Here is a 20,144-nt window from a genome sequence, read left to right on the forward strand (position 1 = left end):
GCGGCTACAGAAGGTGGATTGATGGATGGATCTTGAGTAACACACAAGTAAATCAGTTGCATTAAACACAACCAGGTAAGTCAAAGCCTCAATCATATCCTTGCCCTTTTTTTGTTTGTTTGTTTCTAGTTGTAATCTGCTGGTCGCAATATTACAAGTAGTGATAGCTGTTAGCATCTCATGTTTTCCATCAAAATGGAAAACAGTTTTTTGTTACGGTTGTTTAAACAATCATTCTGACTGGATATTGTATACACAAACTATCTCTCAACCAATTATATGATTCTAATTTGACAAAGAAACCACCACCCCTGAAGAAAAACAATCAAAGTCAAGGTGAAGTAGTGGAGGTGTTCCCGTGAGTGCTTGAAAATTCATTGGCATTTTGCTGCAAAGACATCGAGTTGATAATGGCTCATGGGCACAATAGTTTTGCGCCGTTTTTTGTCGTTTGGGGCAGTTGGCTGTTATGCTTATCGTAGGTAATATGAATTAAATTGCTAGACAACTATTTAATACATCAATTGAAACAGATACGTGATCCATCCATCCATTTTCTAAAGTCGCTTATCCTCACAAGGGTCACAGGCTTGCTGGTGCCTATCCTAGCTGACTCTGCAGTAGGCAGGGAACACCCTGAACTGGCCGGCCAATTGCAGGGCACACAGAGATGAACAACCGTTCACCCACCCAATCACACCTAAGAACAATTTACTATGTCCAATTCATCTGCCATGTGTGATTTTGGAGTGTGGGAGGAAGCCGGAGTGCCCAGAAAGATCCACACGGGCTCGGGAAAGCACGCAAACTCCACACAAGAAGCCAACTGGATTCAAACGTGGATCCCTTAACTGTGAGACGGGCGTGCTAACCTGTGCTCCACCGAGCCACCCCATACGATGCATTAATGTTGTCTAAAATTATTCCAGTTCCCCATATCTGAATTCCGTCGTATACCTGCTGTCCAATGACTGATTTCATTTGAACATATTTTAAAGGGGGGCCAATGCTACAACGCCTAAATCAGTTGCCCATCTTTTTCAGACTTCACTGAAAATGAGTTGTTTTTGTAATAAAGTCACATACTGTAAGATAATGCATTTTAATCACTATCTTGTGATTTAACCACACAGTAAACGAATTACTTGTGTAACTATGAACCTTAGGTCAGTTTTTGTAAATGGCATAAGTGGTCCTAAGCACACAATATAATTGCGATAAATGAGAAAGACAAGAGTGCTGTTGCAGTATGCATATTTATTTCTATTTCATAAATATAAATATATATTATGTATTCTGCAGTTACAAAGATGTGATTAAATACAGGCAATATTCCTGAGCATATTTTAGCTTTGTCTGCATTTTAAGAGCGGCACACAGTGAACAACTAACAAAAAGCATGACTGTACAAAGCATTTACATTAAAGACCGAAATGTTACAATATTAAGGCACTGTAATACACATAGGTCAAACGTGTACTTTTTGTTCAGAAAAAAAACAAAAAAACTGCAGCACCAAAATTGGGACAATATGGCAAAGTCATTCTGAATATAAATAATTCATTTTTGAGTAGGCATCAATGGTAGGGTAGGTGCTTTACCCAACATCTCAACATGTTAGTAACAGGAAAAAAAAGACAAAGTCTGAAAAGTTTGGAGATTTTCTAGATAACAGCAATATGTGTGCAAAATACCAATGATGGCTTATAAAAAGATGATATTGTACATACGAAGCAAAATACAAATGGGTGCCTATCTGTACACAAAAAGTACCAAAAGTGACAACAGCAAGCATCTTTTGTCACTGAACCTCAGTAAAATCTCACTGCGGGGTATGAAAACCAAGAATCACCATATCCATGCTCTGCCAGCAGATGGCAATCTTGTCGACAACAAACAGGATGAACGTTGGTGGGTGGGCAAACCGCTACCAATGCCGGAGCAAACTGTAACAGTAATTTCGTGTTTGAAAAAGTCATGTTGACGAGAAAAACAATGTGTTCAAATTCACAGTCCAAATGTACATTCACTTGTTGGAGGTGTTCAAGAATAAACTCTGAAATAGTTCAAATAGTCAAACATTGACAAAATGTGGTTCTTTAGATCACGAAAATCCTTATTATAATTTTTTTTTTTTTTTACAAGACATTGTCCGATGGAGGAAAAAAAATAGTGGGGCAGGGGGGCAGTCAGCAAGCCAGGCTGCCGGATGTGGGGCGGTACTGCGCCTTGGTGTTAGTGATGGCGCCGTGCTTCTGTCGGAGGTGAAGCCTCAGCTGACTCTTGTGTCTGAAGTGGAGGTCACACTTTTCACACTGAGGAACAAAGGGCACAATATAAACTCAAATTGTTGCGGAGGGCCGCCAAATGCCACAGATTTCCAAAGCTCCAAACTACGGTGGAGCCTGCAGAATTACAAGTTGGCATAAAATGGACTAAAACAGACAGACATCAAATAACTGTCATTTTTTTGTTAACTCTCACAAGTCCCATGGATTATTATATTTCTTTTAATTCACCACTGGGCTTCCCATGGAAATTGAATAGAAAATGAACTGATATTTTCCACCGCTTTGCAATCTAACTTATAAAGTTCCAAGTCCGCTCAGGTCCTTCCCGTTTCGCATTTGGATTAGCGCTCAGCGAAAATGGGATTAGTCTTATTTCTTCTCAGTGGGCCAGAGTGGATAAGGAGATCCGATTTGACTGCAACACTTACATGGTAAGGCTTCTCGCCGGTGTGAATGCGCATGTGACTCTTGAGCGTCTGTAGATGGCGAAAGTGAGTTCCGCAGATTTCACAAGGGTATGGCTTTTCTCCTGTGTGAATTAACACGTGGGCGCGAAGGTGGGCAACCTGCCATAAACAACAAAAATAATCATTTGTTAAACAATGCACGTCATATACAACCTCTCATATGTCCAAAAACGATTAATTAGGAGGCTCGGATTTTGGCATTAAATTAATTTCGAACGGTAATTTTGGTTTACAAGTTACCGCAACATTGATGCTAATATTCATTTGCCAGTCAAAATGCTTTGTGCGTTATACATTAGCATTGAGATAATGAATGTTTGTTGGACAAAGTATATAGTTTGGCTCGACATGTCCAGAGGTTGGCAAATTACATTTTTTTTTTGCTGGTCCGACAAGTGTAAGTCGTCAGTGCCCCGCCCACTTACGTCTTCGCTAGTTGGCGATTTTTTTCACGGATAAAATCAAGATTGTTGGTCAGTCGACAACCCCCCTAGCCAACAATCTATGTCAGGCAGCACTCAAAATATATATTTTTTCTATTTTTGTATTTACACTTTTGCACTGCACTTGGAACGCAAAACAAGTCAACTAATGGCTTTCACCTTATGCTATAATACATCATGTTGGTCAAACTGCATCTGTAACGAGAATGCAATTGGCAATCATGTCCACTAGATGGCATTATCATGCTTTACATGATACCATAACGCTGGATTCTCATTATAACCAAGTATAGAAGATTGAAATTTATCTCAATTTAATCTGTCACATATACCACAAGTAAAACAAAGTATTAGTGAGATTGAATTTACCCCCCCAAAAAAACCCTTTAATTGGGGAATTAAAAAACTTCTATCTTGCATTTCCTGTCCAAGAGCCACTCAGAGAAAGCATGCAAATTTGTAGTGCAGCCATTGGTTACTTGAAAGGGTGACCTTGCAGTGGAACCGCATCCCAGAATGCTTTTATCAGCAAGCAATTTCTTGATGTAAAACATTTAAAAAGCAAAATAACAGAAAAAAACTCTTAACACTTAATTCTGAACATTACTTTAGGTCGGTGAGATTGAGTACAGTATGCATTTTGGTTCATGAAACCAAGACTAAGAAAGGTAGCAATTACAAATAAATCTCCATTAAAGTCAGCTGTGTTATAACTGAGTATGACAGGTAGTGAATTGAACCAACCCATTTTATTTACTCAACTGAACATGTTTCTATGACAGATGAAAACTGCACTTCTGACATATTTAATTACTCTGTGTTTTTTGTTTTTTTAGCATTCCTGTAATTCGTTGGTCTGTCGCCAAAACGAGTGTCTCGACATTTCAATGTTGAATACACACAGTACAATATTGATTTTTGTTGTTGTTATTGAATGTGGAATGTACGAACTGGAAAAGGAGTTTGTCACCTGAACAAATCTGGAACCGCATGTGTCGCACTTGTATGGCTTTTCCCCAGAATGGATGCGAGTGTGGGTCTTCAGATTAGCCGGCCGGTTAAATTGAGCGCCGCAGATGTTGCAGCAATACGGCTTTGCACCTACAATAATAATAACTTCAGTTTATACAGTATATGCATGAAATATTTTTTAAACAAGCAGACCAAATGATGGATTAACGTAAACAGTTATGTCAACAGTTAATGGACATAAAAAGTCCACACTCCCCTTTTTGAATGCCAGGTTTTGTGACTAACCTTGAGGCCTCTCTGTTGCAACTCTTAATGATTTTTAAAAATCTTTTCCAGAAGGGAAGTAAAAACAAACCGCTGAAATAGTGTGGTTGCATAAGTAAGCACACCCTCTTAAAACTGGTATGTGACTGCGTTCAGAATTACCCGTCGCATTCAAACTCATGTTAAATGACAGTCCACACACACCTGCCACCATTTAAAGTGCCTCGGAATAACCGCAAATACATTGCAGATGTTGTGGAAGGCTTTCCCTGACTTCTTTTTCCCCCTGAAGATTCTGCGCTTACGCTGACTGCTATTTTGTGCTGTTTATAATTCCTTCCACCTTGTCCAAATGCCCCAGTTCCAGCTTAAAAAAACAGCCCCAAGCACGATGCTGCCATCACCATGTTTTACTATACCGTAGATAGGATCTTTTGGTGATGAGCAAGCAGCGTTGAGATTGAGCTGTAAAGTCCCATTAATGGTGGGAAAACATTGGAAATGATAAGTCTCGTTTTTCAATACCACAAAAAGCAGCATTCAAAACAGGGGTGTGTAGACTTTATATATTCAGATGCGTTATACACTTGAACATCTTTTTATTGTTCCACAGCGGCAAAAGATGAAAAGCGGGTGATTGTGACCTGACTTGTAAGCAGTCATCGCACCTGTGTGAACAGTCTTGTGGCTGGCCAGGTTGCCTTTGTAGCGGAATGCAGCCTGACAACAGTCACACTTGTAAGGTTTCTTTCTGTGGCCTTGAGCCGTGTGGTCTTTGGGGCACTCTTCTTCTGGAAAGCCTTCTGGAAGGAAAAGACATGCCCTCAGTACGTCTTGTCAAAACTGTTTATGATCAAGGAAATACGGTAGAATATGGAAGTGGCGGGAGGTTGTTATTACCACAGCTCGACGGAGAGAACTTTGATTCTCTGCAGTAAGAGTCGGGAAAGAGGTGAGTGGCCTCCACCTGCTGAGGGCTATCGCAGCCGCAGGAGGAGCATTTGCGGTGGCTGGAAGGCACAGACGACTTATTCATGCACTGAACGTTACGTGTAGACATCTGTATTATTTAAAGTTGTTTATTCAGGCCATTTACCAATTTTCAAAGTTACAGTCAATAGAAAAGAACCGTACATGAATGTAAGGTTTAATCCGCGTTAACATTATGCAGAGTTTGATGATATAGAAGAAGCATTCCAAACTGAGTCACTTGACAGGTTTGCGTCACTTGCAATGTATTCTTACCTATCAACAGTCATGGGGTTTTCTTCTCTTTGTTCACTGGCTGCTTCTTCAGTTTGGGAGTCCCTTTGGTCAGCGCCATTCCTGCAGGGACTGAGCGAAGGGGATCCGCTTTCAGGGCTGCCTCTTGGAGCATCCGTTTCCTCGTTCGCAGAGGTTTGGTTCATCACGATGAACTTGTACTTCTTCCAGTTTCGGACCTTGGCTTCTTTGGGGAAATCCGGAGGCTGCTTGAGGCTTAGGGTGGCGTTTCTACTGCTGCTTGACTCTGTGGGCGAGTTGGGCTGGCAGTCGGATCTGAGGGGGCTCTGAGGGCTGCAGATCACGCCTTTGCCAAAACTTTGAGACGATCTGCGGCAGTTAGTGAGAGGGTGCTGAACGCCGTCTTCCTCCATGTGGGTCGCGGGTCGAATTATAGCGGGGTGGAAACCGACAATGGCAGAGGACTCCTTGTGAGGCAAATTGGCGCCGGGAACTTGCAAAAACGCTTTCTGGGACAAAGAAGACGCTCTGGGAGGGGTGCCCATCCGAAGGGAATCTTCGGGCTTGCCCGCGGGGATGTGATGGTCACCGTACACATGATAGGAGCCGGAGGTGTTGATGCCACGAAAGACGCTGTAACCTCTGCACTCCTGATGAGGGGGTGACGTGGCCGTGAATCTGTTTTTAACATCTAACTCGGTCACATGAACGGGCCGCAATGTTGAGAGTTGGTCAGCCAGGGGTAACACACCGGTCTGCACCTCTTCAATGTGCACATTTAAAGATGGCCTGGAGAAACATAAGTCCAGCGTTTGGTCACTGATTCTTCATTTTCCATGAATACAGTTTTTAGACGGAAACGCGCCACAAAATATGATCCCTAAACTGTTTAATATCAATTATAATGCAGTCTATAACACTGCCCTTAAAAATGAATAACTTACAGGCACACACACTCATGTGGTAAGTACTTTCCTTAAGAACCCAGGCTAAACTTAGCTTCCCCTGACGTGCGATATTCATCTCTGTTAGGACATATCACTTCAACCTATTTGCAAATGTTTTACCGTACTATTTGCTAAAAATAAACCCTTACCGATTTTGTTTTGTGCCTGCCTGTGCACCCTACAATACCAGAAGATGGCGCCAAAGCCCAGTCTAACAACTCAACCTTTATTTTCTTGTAGTTTCAGAACTGGTTGGACTGTTTACATTTGCCTCTAAATATCTGCAAAATTATGTTTGATTTGCAAAAAATGCACCAGAGGTGCAAATGTGGCAAAGACTTTCCATAAATTCTCCTCCGACATCTGAAGCTCATCTTTCAGTTGAACTGTATCACTTTAGCATACTTCCTTGACACTAATTCCTTTTTAAACTAGGCTTTAGCAGCAACTTAAGGCCTTTCAGTTGAATATGCAAGGGATTACTGCATTCCATGTGTGCTGCTATAGTTACCTGGACTTGATGAACCTGTGACAGGTGTCTGCCACATGCTCCATCTGGAGGTACAGGGCCGTGTTCATGGTGCCCACCAGCATGCTGTCTGTCAAATTCAGACAAGACGTGTACATGAAGTCTAGGAGATTGGAGAAACTCTTGGGATCGATTTTGGGATCCAAGCTGATGACACTGAGGTTTGTGTTCTCAGGATTCATGAAGACCGAATAAAAGAAGCCACTGGAAGGAAAGCACAGGAGTCAGGATGATTGTTGACACAGCTTTCTCCGGCAGTTGCAATTCTGCACTACCTGCAGGCTACCAAGATAGCCTTGTGAGCATAAAAAAGTTGTCCATCCACTTGAATGGTGACGTCGGTCAGGATATTCCTGCTGCGGAGGCGGTTGAAGTTGAGTAGGACGTCACCTGCGTGCCGAGTAAATTGAACACACCCATTTGCAGTCATGGCCGTGCTGTGAAAACTGGGCAAAAGGAAGACGTATGTCAGAAACACATTTTTTTCTTCATGATCATCTTCATTGAGTTTTTTTTTTTTTTTTGCAATACGATGACATGCATTTACAGCTGCTAACGTTTGGGGTTACACACACTATTTTCATGTTTTTCATAAAATAACAGTTTCTATGGCACTGCAAAAATTAATCAATTCATTAATTATTTTTAATAATTGAAAGTCCTCACTACTGGTTAACCAGTTTACAACCGGCCTAACCTGGTCTTACAGCAGCTAACTCAACTTTCATTCGCTGGCACCCACATCACCCACCAGGCCAGGCCACACCTTAGAAAGCTAATCACACTCATTCATATGATTTATATCAGTGCCTCACAATTATATTTTGCAAAGCCGCCCCACCAGGTAAGAGAAAACATTTAGCGTTCCCCCACTCCCTCTACCGACTATAAATACAATTATTATCAATAAAAAAATTGTATAAGTATACCTTAAACTGCATCCTTTTTAATATTAATAAACGAAGATAGTAATTTACATGAATCAATTTTCAACATCTGTTAACCACTTTTTAACACAATTTATACAGGTTACAGATAAGAGAAAACAAATCACAGAAAAAATGTCCATCAAGGTGCCTGAAATAAAAATGCCAATCTTTTTTTGCTTCAATTATACATAACATGGCAAAAAAAGCCTTTTATTCCTGAGATCATTCCCCCACTAGTTTAAAAAGACTGCATGATATTCTATGGTGGAATGTGAAAATAGTGACCCCCAGTGGACAATAATAACACATACACATTGCATGGCGCCCATTCATATTTTATTTTAGAGACACACAATCAGCTGATTCTGTGCACTCCCCAGACACAGCCTGAAACGATAAAAACTCTTTTTTTCTATTGGCTTCATTTAAAAAAAAAATACTTTTCTTTCAGACACAAAGCCCTTTCTTGGTGTCCCCAAACCTTTGAACAGAAGTGTGTGTATGAAGGTTTATGTGTTACTCTTAATGTTGTTTATCTACATTGTTCTACAATGGCAATAAAATCATCGCTTGTCTTTATTAGGGTTTCAGGTGAGATGCAGCCTCTGCAGAATTTGGGCCCTTGGACTGGTCGCCATCCAGTCACAGGACATCCATTCTCTTATACTAAAATAATAAACTGTATCTAAATTGGGGGCGTAGCCAGTTATTTTTTTTCAGGGGCTCTCACAGTGATGTGGCAATGCATTCGTATGTGCATGTGTGCACACATGTGCACATGCTTAAATGCTTGCTCGTAAGCCCCTCTGTAATTGAGATGTCATCCACGGTCAGAGTTTCATGAAATACAATACAAAGCAGGATCCAGTCTAAGTTACTGGTCTACTGCCATTTTCTTTGCTGTTGCTTTACTTTTGTGTACTGTCTCATAGTTTATTTCTATCTCATACACCGATTCAGTTGCCATTTTGCGTACTTTGAATTACGGCTCATTCATTCAAACATTTGACTAAAAAGCACTATGGCACTTAATGTTTCTTAATTCGGTTTCTTAATTCAGTAAAGATCATTTATGTAAATATTTCTGGAGGAAAAAGCAAACAGGCGCTGATCACAGGCCAGCCCTGAACACCATGAAGCCCCGCCCTTGAATTTGCATCCTATCATATAATACTAACTTCAGTTGTTGTTGTTTTTTTAGCTTTATTTATGTAGTAGGCTTCTTTCCTCCTTTGAGACATTGAATCATAAGACTATTTTTGTTTTCCTCCAAACGGTTGTGAAATATTTAGCCAAAAGAAAATGCTAAACCAAATTCATGGCTCTCATCTTCTACTCTCAGACGCGCATTTGCATTTCATCTGTCGGTTGCTAAGTTATGATGTCATAACTATCACACTGAGTGCAACCTGTTGCAATAAAGAAGCTATTGAGTTGACGGCAGTCTCTCACCAGGAGGCGGCGGAATTGTAGCGAAAAAAACACAGTATTCTTTCCTCCAGCTCGCCTGATACGGCTCCTTAATTGCAACGTTCATTGCTCTACTTATTAAAAGTTATGAAATGTCTTCATCTATCTAAAGAGTTTGAATTTGAACTTGAAAACTTGTAATATATTAACAGCATAACCACTAAATAATGGAGTGACTAAAATGTGTACCCCGCATTTCTAGTTTTCCTGCTATATCTTGTAGTTGACAGTTTTACACCTCTTCTGCAATCTGGACGGAAATGAGCCAAATTTCCAAATTTGTACAGAAAAATAATCACGTTGCGCTCCGGGGCGCTCGCCTTTTTTTCTAGGCAGTAACTAACTTGGGAGCCACGCCAAGCAAGCCAGGCCCTGAACACAACGATGGTACGTTCAAGTTCACACTCGGCCATTTGTCTAGTAATGTTGTTTACATGAGGACAACCAATTTCCAACCAGCTTGAGTTACATTTACTTGACAGTGAAAACGCCGCACGAACCAGACAGACCGGTCTGATTGCGCCACGTTTTAGTGACAGCGGGGTCGTAACAACTTTACCAAGCATGAGCGCTTACATAAAACGAAAAGGCAAGTCAATGTGGCTACAATTTCCAGTCAACCGCCCAACTTTCTCAAGAACGCACAAGACCAGTAAAAACGTCAACAAACAGAATCCACATCCACATTATGCCCCTTAAAAGTCACAAATTGAGAGAAGAGAGTAGCTGTAAAAGTGCCACTCTTAAAATGTCAATTATAGGAAATAATGAAATAGCAAGCCAGGCGAGGAAGGCGAGCCTAAAGTTGTGCTTCTGTGCGGGGAAAAGTGAAGGCGAGGAAGGGCGGAGAGGGGGAGAAAAAAAAAACTAACCTTGTAAAAAGTTTCCTCGAAAATCCGAGCCACTCCACTTCTGTGAATCCAGTTCTAAGAAACCGAGCTGCTCAATTCTCGGAATTTCAACATCGGAGCATACCATTTTTTGAGCTGCGGGGTGATCACAAAAAATAACATCTACTTCTTTCACACAGCTTGTTCATAAAGTGTATACAGCGTAACGTAGAGGCGCTATTTTACAACTTCTTCTACTTATATATTTGAATAGTACAACATTCACAACAGTTAACGTCGTCTTTTCGAGTGCGTCGTCGACGTTCCCGTGAAGTGGCACATTCCGAGTGAGCCGTCAGCTGACCAAGTTATAAATACTGAGAGGAAAAACGAGAACATGTTGAACTTGTGGCCGCACACTTCGCTCACAATCGCGCAAGTCACGTCTCATTTTGGAATTGCCATCATGTATTACACGTATACCACCCCCACGTCGTAGTAACCGTTCATAACCAAAATTCCTTTTTCCGTAATGGATGTAAAGTCTTAAGAATGTTATTTTAGTTTACAGTAGGAGCTCATGAAGGGTCGACTTTCGCATCAACTCAGATTCATGTTTTTAGTTGGATAGATAGATAGATAGATAGATAGATAGATAGATAGATAGATAGATAGATAGATAGATAGATAGATATTAGCAGTTCACATGGATTTGCACTAGTGAAAATTTCGTAATAATAATAAAAAATACAAAAAAATGGATTGAGGATTAATTCAATGTTCAAATCTATTACAAAGATGTTGTATGTTGGTGTGTGGCACTGCTAGGAATTGCATATCCATTTATGCTATGCGACAGTATTCTACAGTATTTGCTTTTTACATTAATGTACAGTATTATAGACAGTGTTATATACTATGCCATGATGATGCATTACAATACATCCAGTGTATGAAAATGTTGCAGTGCATAAGAACACTTGTGTGTATGCATGATACTTTTATTGTGATTCGACAGAATATGTCTACGTTTAAGTAATTAAAATTTGGATCATACTGGAGCATTCTTTCATACGTTCAAGAGTGCAAATAAAGAGTTATGATTTTGAATAATAGTGCAAGCAGTGCATAGGTTAATTCATCATTATGCACATGTAATATGAATAACATTATTAGACAGTGTTCAAAAGTATTTATTCTGAAGGGAATGACAATTACATGTATGCATGTTTTTGAATTTTTTTTACACTGCACATGTCAATAAACTTGTCGAATCTTGAAATGTGTTTTCATGCATGCTCAACTTTCCACCTGCACTTGCCTTCGCTTATCTGTTCCCACCACTTCCTGTCCCAGCAACACGCAGCTGCATATCTAAGTATTACAAGGTGCAAGTCCCACTATTTCGCAATACACATGTTAGTAAATTTGGACCGAATGACCTTTAATGGAGAATCGACTACTATTCATATCACATCAAATACGTCCAAATAAACAATAATGATTGCGTGATGATAGGATTTGGAACTGGCAGCTGTATACTCATAAACAAGTGCGTAAGGGAAATACCACTTCCTCTGTTAGTCATAAAGGACTGATCATGATGCACTGCAACTTTTCGCAGGCACTCACCAGCCACTACAGTATAGTGCAGCACTATAGTGACTCGGTCAGCAAGGTACTGGGTCAATATCACGCCTGTATAAAGTGCCTATGGTGTTTTCGTCACAAGCACTCAGTCATAAAGATGTAGTAACATCATGAAAATATTGAGGTCTTATCGCAAGTGGCCAAACATTTGCACACACGCCAGTAAAGTTAAAATGTGTTTCAAAGGAGGTTGAAACAGTGCATATAGTCACAGACAAAATATTCAAACCCAATTTTTGTCATTATCACCCTATTATGTGCATAAATTGGTGCTTTGAGATACAAACAGTTGGGCAATTTACTTCAAAACTAATGCATTATTTATTACTTATTATTTTATTTTGTATGATTATTTTTGTATTCTAATCCCTTTATAACTCAGCTTCACAGCATAGTGATGCATTTTTGATGCTTTAGGCAGAGACAGTGCATTCCACAATGTCAATATTAATATTCAAATTCAAGTTCAGTTGGCTATGTTAGGTACAAACGTTGCAAAAATGGATGGTTTCGGTGGGGCTAACGTTAGCAGCTAGCCTACAGCTTCCTTATTGTGTTTAACGTACTGTTTAACATAAGTTTTTGTATGCTTCATCTTGATACACATTGACCGCAACAACTTATAGACTATAGCAATTGTATAGTAAAAGTTGGTGTTAGCTTAACTTGTCATTATTGCTAGTTGCGACAGGGATCTCGCCGAGAAGGTTTCGAAAGGCTGTAGATACTAATAACAGGGAGTAAACATTTTGCCCTGGACTTTTCTCCTCACATCTCTCTGTGTTTTTGTTGAATTTGGGGCAATAAAACACCACTTTCAGGTTGAAAATGCATTATAATGGATTGTGTTACTCTCATTTGCACCAACTAAAATATTACTATTTATTTACGCGCTACAGCAAAAAGTAATGTTTGACAGTAATTACATTGCTTTTGTAATGCATAGCTCCCAACACTCACATGTAATCCGATCAGCAAATTCAAGATTTGAGCTGTCGTTCGGATGAATTTTGTTTTCGTTGTTGGCTCCGACATGAGTGAAAAAGCAAGCTACAAGCACTGTATGATGGAAGTGATCTCAACTCATGAGTTTCACAACAAGCAGCAGTTCGTTCTGCAATAACAAGTTAAGCTTTCCTGCCTAAGTGAACATTAAACAAAGAAAATTACACATTGAAAACGACCTCATAACTTTGTCTTAAGTCAACTAGTTTAGCGCTAACAAATAATTGCAAAATGCTGTGGACAGTTTAACAAATAGCATCCCATTTGGTGGTGTTGTAATGCTTTAAGGAACGGCCATTTGCACACAAGTAGCGCATCCACACAAGAACACAAACATTACTCATAGATATATATGTTTATCCACTGTGGAAAAACAACTAGTATTACTGCCACAAAATGTGCACTTTCGAAATGCTTTTTCATTTGTGACTGTATTTGATCACCCTCAATGACCAAATCACCCACGCCAATTGGAGCCACTGTGATTTAATTATGATGCACAAGATGTTTCATTATTTACGTTCTCAAAAACAACTTTTTCATTTTGAGTTAGAACCCGTCATAGCACATTGTCAGAAGACTGTTTTGGATGGCTCTTATATCTCTAAGTGTGATGTTCCTACACGGGGAGTGCACATGCGTGAAAGCTACATACATGGCTCATTTGACCAGATGAACGGAAGTAATACTGTAGCAGGAATATTTGGCTGGCTTACACCGTCCTAGCAATGGGAACATTTGCCTGGCTAACATTGTCCTAGCAAACAAAGACAGTTTGTAAAGTTTAACACCAGACCTCAGAGATGAACTAGCAAAAAACTAAAAGCTATTTGATTGTGGTTAGTTCATTTATTCACCATCGAAAAGGTGTTATTTCGGTGAAACGTATGTATCGCAAAAAATTATGAAGCAAATGCACTCCATTCTAATGTTCTCCTTCACAAAATGTTCAGTACAGATCAACAGGTTTAAATTACTGCCTTTCACATCACTATGGCAACTAAACGTCTATAGCTGGTTAATGTTTTCACTTTAGATGCCTTTTCTCTGCAGTTACCTTTAGAAAGTGGGGAGTCTCTTTTCCGCTCTTAATGTCAAAGAAAAGAATATTGTCTTTGGTGGAAAGTTAAAGAGCACAACTTGAGGCATTTGGCAAAAAAAAAAAAAAACAATCTAATCTAAAAGAGTGATCCACAACATTCTTTTCAGTATGAATCAAATAAATAAATAGTGCACTATTTTTACGCTTTAAGTTGCTCTAAAATGAGTGTATCCTCTGAATTTGACATACCTCAGAGAAGAGTGTTAATCGCCACATAAACTAACAGAGCCTTCACAATAATCAAAAACAAAACTGTTCTCTCAAGCTGTGGTTGTTTTTTGGGTCACGAAAAAAAAATACAGCCTCTGGTGGCTGAAATAGATCTTATTTTGTTGTCACCGAGCTTCTTCACACTGGGAAAACAAGAGGCCCTAAAACAGCCAAGCCAACACATGGACTGAGTGACACTTTCGACTTATTTATTATGTTTTTCTCTTTTGCAAGAACAAGGTGATCCAAAGTGAACATATCAGCTAGAAGCCCAACCTACACAATGGCTGTAAAGTTTGACTTAAAAAAATGTTTAACTTATTTGCATTTTTTTACATGCAATGCACACAAAAGGTGAGTGCGTGTTTGTGTGTGTGTGTGTGTGTGTGTGTGTTTGTGTGTTTGTATGTATATACAGTTGAGGCTAAAAGTTAGGACACACCTTCTCATTCAATTTTTTAATGGTCCTCCCTTTTTTTTTTGTTTTTTTTAGCTAGCTGACTGATTTTTACCATAACATGAATTTTAGTAGTTGATCATTATATGAATTTTGAAAGTTGTCCAATAGGGCTGTCAGTTGTGTATTAACCCGACTTCTGTACAACACAACGGATTGTCCCAACACCATTGGTATGCAGCAGGCACTATTAAGAGGGAAAAATATCTATGTATTATGTAATATGTATTGCAATGAACAGCACTTTCACCTTATTGAGGCAGCAAGCAGGGCTTGACAAATAAATGTTTGCTCTGCATTTCATAGTCATTGTTTCATGAACTGAAATGCATACTGCACACAATCTTGCTTAAAACATGCGTTGTACAGGCCTAAAATCAAGAGCAATGTTTAGATTGAAGTATTAAGAGATGTTAGTGTTATTTGGCTGTTTAAATATGATTCGAATGAATAAATCGCATGCACATGGTTGAGCAAAGCATTCTGGGACACCTGGGAGCTGATCGCAAAGTGACAATCTTACTGTGAGTGGCTTAGTCAAGACATGCAAGATAGAAGGTTTAAAACATCACATAAACAGTCATTTTCTAATAAATTAAGCCCATTAAAACCTTAATTTTTAATTGTAGTGTATGTGACAGATGACGTTTTCAAATGGATATTTTATTTTATGCAACCAACTCTATAAATGGTTATGGAAAGAATGACTCCAGAGGTTGAAGGCATTCAAACACTAGGATGTATATGCTTCCTAGGTGGCATGATTGCTTAGTGTAGTCTAATGCACTAAATTACAGCTTATGTCTTGATGCATGCATGTATTTCGGTGTGGGTTTGGTGTTTTTTTTTTCTTTTTGACTTGTCTTCCTTATTATGATAATTTAGTGATTTAGGAGAAGACTGATTAGCTTTGGCTTTTGGTTTACGATGATGGCAGTTTGGTTGTTATTTTCCTGGACAAGGTTTTGGTGAAACAAGTGATGACGGAAGTGCTGTTAATAATTGACCGATGTACTGACGATTACAGTTTTGGTACATTTACCAAAATGATGGACCAACAACGTCGGAAGGAGGACCCCCTTCCATTAACAAACTGGCCAATTTTGGGGTCTCCTGAGAAGTGACGAATTTAGTGAGAATTCCAACCTTCACCACTGATATGTATATCTATGTGTGGAAAAAAAAAAAAAACTGGGTGATTTGTCTGTGTTAACAAGCACACCCAACCCCCCTGCGAATGAACTCAGCTGACCCAGAGCCTAGACGCAGACGCATATCAACGTGCCTGTCCCAAAACATGACCCAGGCACATGGTTGCCTGACAGGGATCAAAGGTCACGTCAGTAAAATATGACTCTGAAACTAGTTTGGTCTTCACACATTTAGCCAGAGGGGGGAAGGGGGCCAGGTATTTATTCCTCTTCAAGCAACCTTGCACTTGAGAGCAGAATTACAGCAAGGACATCGACCACAAAAAAATATGCAACCTGACTTTATCCGTTCGCATGATTTCTAAATGTTGGCTTTACTGCAAAAAAACAGTTAAACCGGAACATAATAATGTGCTGTGATTTGAGTAAATCAACTGTACAAATACCTGCCTTTTTTATTTATAGCATAGTTACCCAGCGTCTTTTTTAGCCGCAGTTGCTAAGGTGCATGTTGTTCACCGTGATGAAACACTCCGATGAGTATGGAAAGTCCATGCGAGCTGTACGTTTTGAACTTTGAGCTGCTTTAATTACGCATGTCTGAGGCTTACAGGGAGTTGACTTGCAGGTGGTATGCAGCTTTTGCATCATTATTCACATGACCCTCATGCATCAAGTAAGTGCTACTGTTGCCTTCAAACAGACTTGTAAAGTGTCATTAACATTTACAGGGTTTGAAAAATTAAAAATCTAATTCAAATGAAGGAGATTTTGATTCATGTATTTTATTGTAAATTACCATTATCACATTATCACTCGTTTGTAATATATCGAAAACATACTGATTCGAATCGCTCAGGGGAAATATACATGCTAGCCCAAGTAAGTTGAATTTCCCTCTGAGAGGTTTTAATTAGTAAAAATGCATGATTTGTAAATGAAATTCTAACAAAATACAACTTGAATGTAAAATTAAACCAAGCATATATGACAGATTGTGCAATTAAATGAAAAGAAATGATGATGGCTGACACAATCAACATTTCAATGCTAAAATTCAATTGAAAATCTTTAAAAAGCACAGATAACAAATGCATAAAATACCAATAAATTCTTAATTAAAATATCTTGTATCTTGATGTATTCTATAAATATAAAAATATTACCGGTAAATAAAATACATTAAAGAATAAATAACTAAAAATCAACCATTTTAGTGACATTAGAATATTTTTGTTTAATTATTGATTATTTATTGAAATAAATATGTATATTCATTCTACAAATAAAATCAGTTACTAAACACAAATATTTAAATAACAAAATACAATTGAATCATCAAGTACAATTGTAATGTTTAAATCAAAGTAAATGAATTTTGAATTCCCAATTACACTAAAGGTTATGGAACAATAATGTGTTTGTACGTTCCTCCGGACACAAGCATAAAACGTCTATTTACGTGGACAGCTGTTTGAACAGCAAGTCAATTGTCAGGAAACGGTCACGTTTCTAACGTGCTCCCCTAGCAAAACTGTAGAACTGAACATGTTTTGTGTCTCCTTTGTCCGTCTGCTCAAAGTCAGCCATGCCCTAAGTGTCCGCAGGCTGCTCGCAAGAACGGTGGCCTTGTTGTACTAAACTAAAGAATGCATGCTCAATCGTCGCCGGCTAAATGGATTAAGTTTGGAGTGGAACGCTTTAGTCGAACCATCCACACAATTCGTGAGTGATATCAGATCGTGCAGCAGAAAGACATCAGGTACCCTCTGTCCTTTTCTTTATGAATATGATTTTGTCCGTTTATATACCTTTTGTTAATTTGCAACGCTTTTAGAGTAAATGTCCCACAGAGCAAAACGGATCAGATGTTGAGCCCCTGCCAGTGCATGCTGGATAAAAGAAGAAAGATATTTCCAGCGTGACGAATTGATCATAGTGTACCTTGTCTATATGGAATGTTACGCAATAAATGCACAAAACAAACTTAAACGCATTACATGCACCCTCCCAGCCCTTCTTTCACTGTGGAAAAGTACCAGGGTACACCATGTCGACATGGCAGATTCCCCTGTTGTTTTACAGCAAAGCCCGCGGATTGGTCCGTGTTGGGGGGGGGCTGCCCGTGCATTAACAGGGGGGTGTGGTATGTGTATGTATTTGTGTGCGCGTGTGCATGTGTGTATGTGTTCATGCATGTGAGAGGCAGAGGAATGTTATTGATGTTTTCCTGGGCACCACTCCAGTAGCTGAGGTTTGGACGCGTATGCGCCGTAATAGAGGAGCTGGGAACATTTTTGGAGGGGAGGGTACATAATTGGCGAGATGTATTTTGCTCCAAAAAGCTCGTTCGCCAGCATGAGGACGTCCGTGATTGAAAATTTCTGAACTTGTCTTATGAATTCTCCTAAATTTTCCGTCCTGGGAAGAAACAATGTATAGTACATTATTGTATTTAGTTCGATTTTTTTTAAGCATTTGTACTTTATTATTGTGACAAACTTTTACTTGTGTCCCCTACATTTGAAAATGGGCTCTGTAGTTTCGACTACCTACTTTGTTAAAAAAAAATCCTAGTTACTTTTCCGAGGAAGACGACGTGATGTACAAAAGACAGAGATCAATCCAATCTTCAGTTCACAATTTCATTGAGTGCTTTTCGATTTTGCGATCTGTTATGACAGAGCGAAGCGGGGACCGTTGATGAGGACAGCAACAAATTTGAAGAAGCAAGATTTTTTTTTTTGTGCCTTTTTTTGTGTTCAAAGACTGTTCATCTAATCTGACAAACGTAATGTGTAATTCAGTTTTTAGCTGTAGCAAATTAGCATTTCTGTTTGTCAGTTCACAACACTAGCGGTGTTTTGAAAAATTTGGTGGTGACAGCGTAAATTTGCTGGTTTAGCATTTTTTCGTTTGTAGTTGACAACATCAGCAATTCTTTGGAAACACATGGTGGTATCTTAAAAGCAGAGCCAATATCACAAGTACTCTAGATATATTTTAAAAACGAAACAGGATTCCCACCTTCTCAATACAAACATAAAAAAATGTGGTGAACTATTTTACATATCCAGTGAAATGTTTTATTCCTCTTGTGCCAAGTTGTCCCAATGGGTACTGTATATACTTAAAAACATTTTATCTTTGCAGTAAAGTACATTTAACTTAAAAAGTTAGGGTTTTCCATTTAACTTCTTATTCAAATAATTCAGTAAACGGTGTACTGTTAGAAATGCATGATGGTCAAACTAATGGCAAATAAACAATGTAAAATACATGCAAAGGGCAAAATAAGTAAACGAGGTGGCACACAAAGACAGGATGGACATGTTAGCTAATGTTAGCATTTTATGAGCACTTGATTGACGTTCTCTTAGCAATAAGATAAAGTTAGAAATCTGACTGTGCAGTCTTTACAAATTTAAATTTCACTTTGACAGAGTGGACATGATAAACCTGACAACATCCAACCCCGCACAGATGTTGTAAAACACAAGTGTTAATATACAAGTATCCACAGTTTCAGAAAGACAAAATGGCTGCCATGCCACTGAAGAGATCACATCAGAGGGTTTCGTTGCAGCGCAATTTGCATGTGTTCAGCCTGTCATTACGAGGTAACTGCCACCATATAATGACCGGGTTAACATATGCAAATTGTTCAATATGATCATAAAAATAGAATACACTGCACATCAATAAAATGAAAATGACAATGCAAGTCTATCTAGCAGAAGAGCGAATGTGACTTACCGAAATAAGGAACATCCAATGAAAAGTAATTGAATGAAACCTTTCAATTCATTAAGTGTCAGTTAAAATCAGTCTTTGATGTGTGTGGCTGTCAGTGGCAGTGAATGAGTGAAGCTTTTCATTGTACTGATTTGTGTGCGTTCATTTATAATAAGATCTGAGTGTTATATTATTATGATACATTTTCATGACGACAGGGCGATTCTGATGAAGATCCCAAAAGATCTTTATAGAAATATTGGCTCAGCTTTGTCATTTTTGCCACGGCCTCTACATTCATTAGCACGGAGCAAAGCTGTTTTATTTGCACTTCTGTTCCCAGACACTGTAGAAACTCCACACAAATTGAGGTAGGCTGTTGTTTAATGTCACTGAACTATAAACAGTGTCTGTGGAAGGTGCTGTAAGGTAAGCCGGCTGTCATGTTTGTGGCATGTTTACTCAATG

The 20,144-nt window shown here is 39.0% G+C and overlaps 1 protein-coding gene across 2 annotated transcripts; it reads right to left on the reverse strand.

The window, feature by feature from the left end:
* Positions 1–1,237: 1,237 nt before the first annotated feature.
* On the reverse strand, positions 1,238–10,540 carry bcl6ab (BCL6A transcription repressor b). 2 transcript variants are annotated; one of them, XM_088429488.1, is made up of 9 exons: positions 10,409–10,540; positions 7,413–7,583; positions 7,120–7,341; positions 5,683–6,450; positions 5,338–5,447; positions 5,106–5,237; positions 4,172–4,302; positions 2,720–2,857; positions 1,238–2,315 (listed from the first exon to the last, which is right to left on the reverse strand). In XM_088429488.1, the coding sequence occupies exons 2-9, from the start codon at positions 7,565–7,567 to the stop codon at positions 2,190–2,192; spliced, it is 1,782 nt and encodes a 593-aa protein (XP_088285614.1). In that variant the 5' UTR covers positions 7,568–7,583; positions 10,409–10,540; the 3' UTR covers positions 1,238–2,189. The 2 variants fall into 2 exon arrangements, with proteins under 2 accessions (XP_088285614.1, XP_088285613.1); XM_088429487.1 differs by having other exon boundaries at positions 5,106–5,240.
* Positions 10,541–20,144: the final 9,604 nt, after the last annotated feature.

Source organism: Hippichthys cyanospilos, chromosome 12, assembly GCF_059441005.1.
Source record: "Hippichthys cyanospilos isolate Australia breed blue-spotted pipefish chromosome 12, RoL_Hcya_1.0, whole genome shotgun sequence".
Taxonomy (NCBI): domain Eukaryota; kingdom Metazoa; phylum Chordata; class Actinopteri; order Syngnathiformes; family Syngnathidae; genus Hippichthys; species Hippichthys cyanospilos.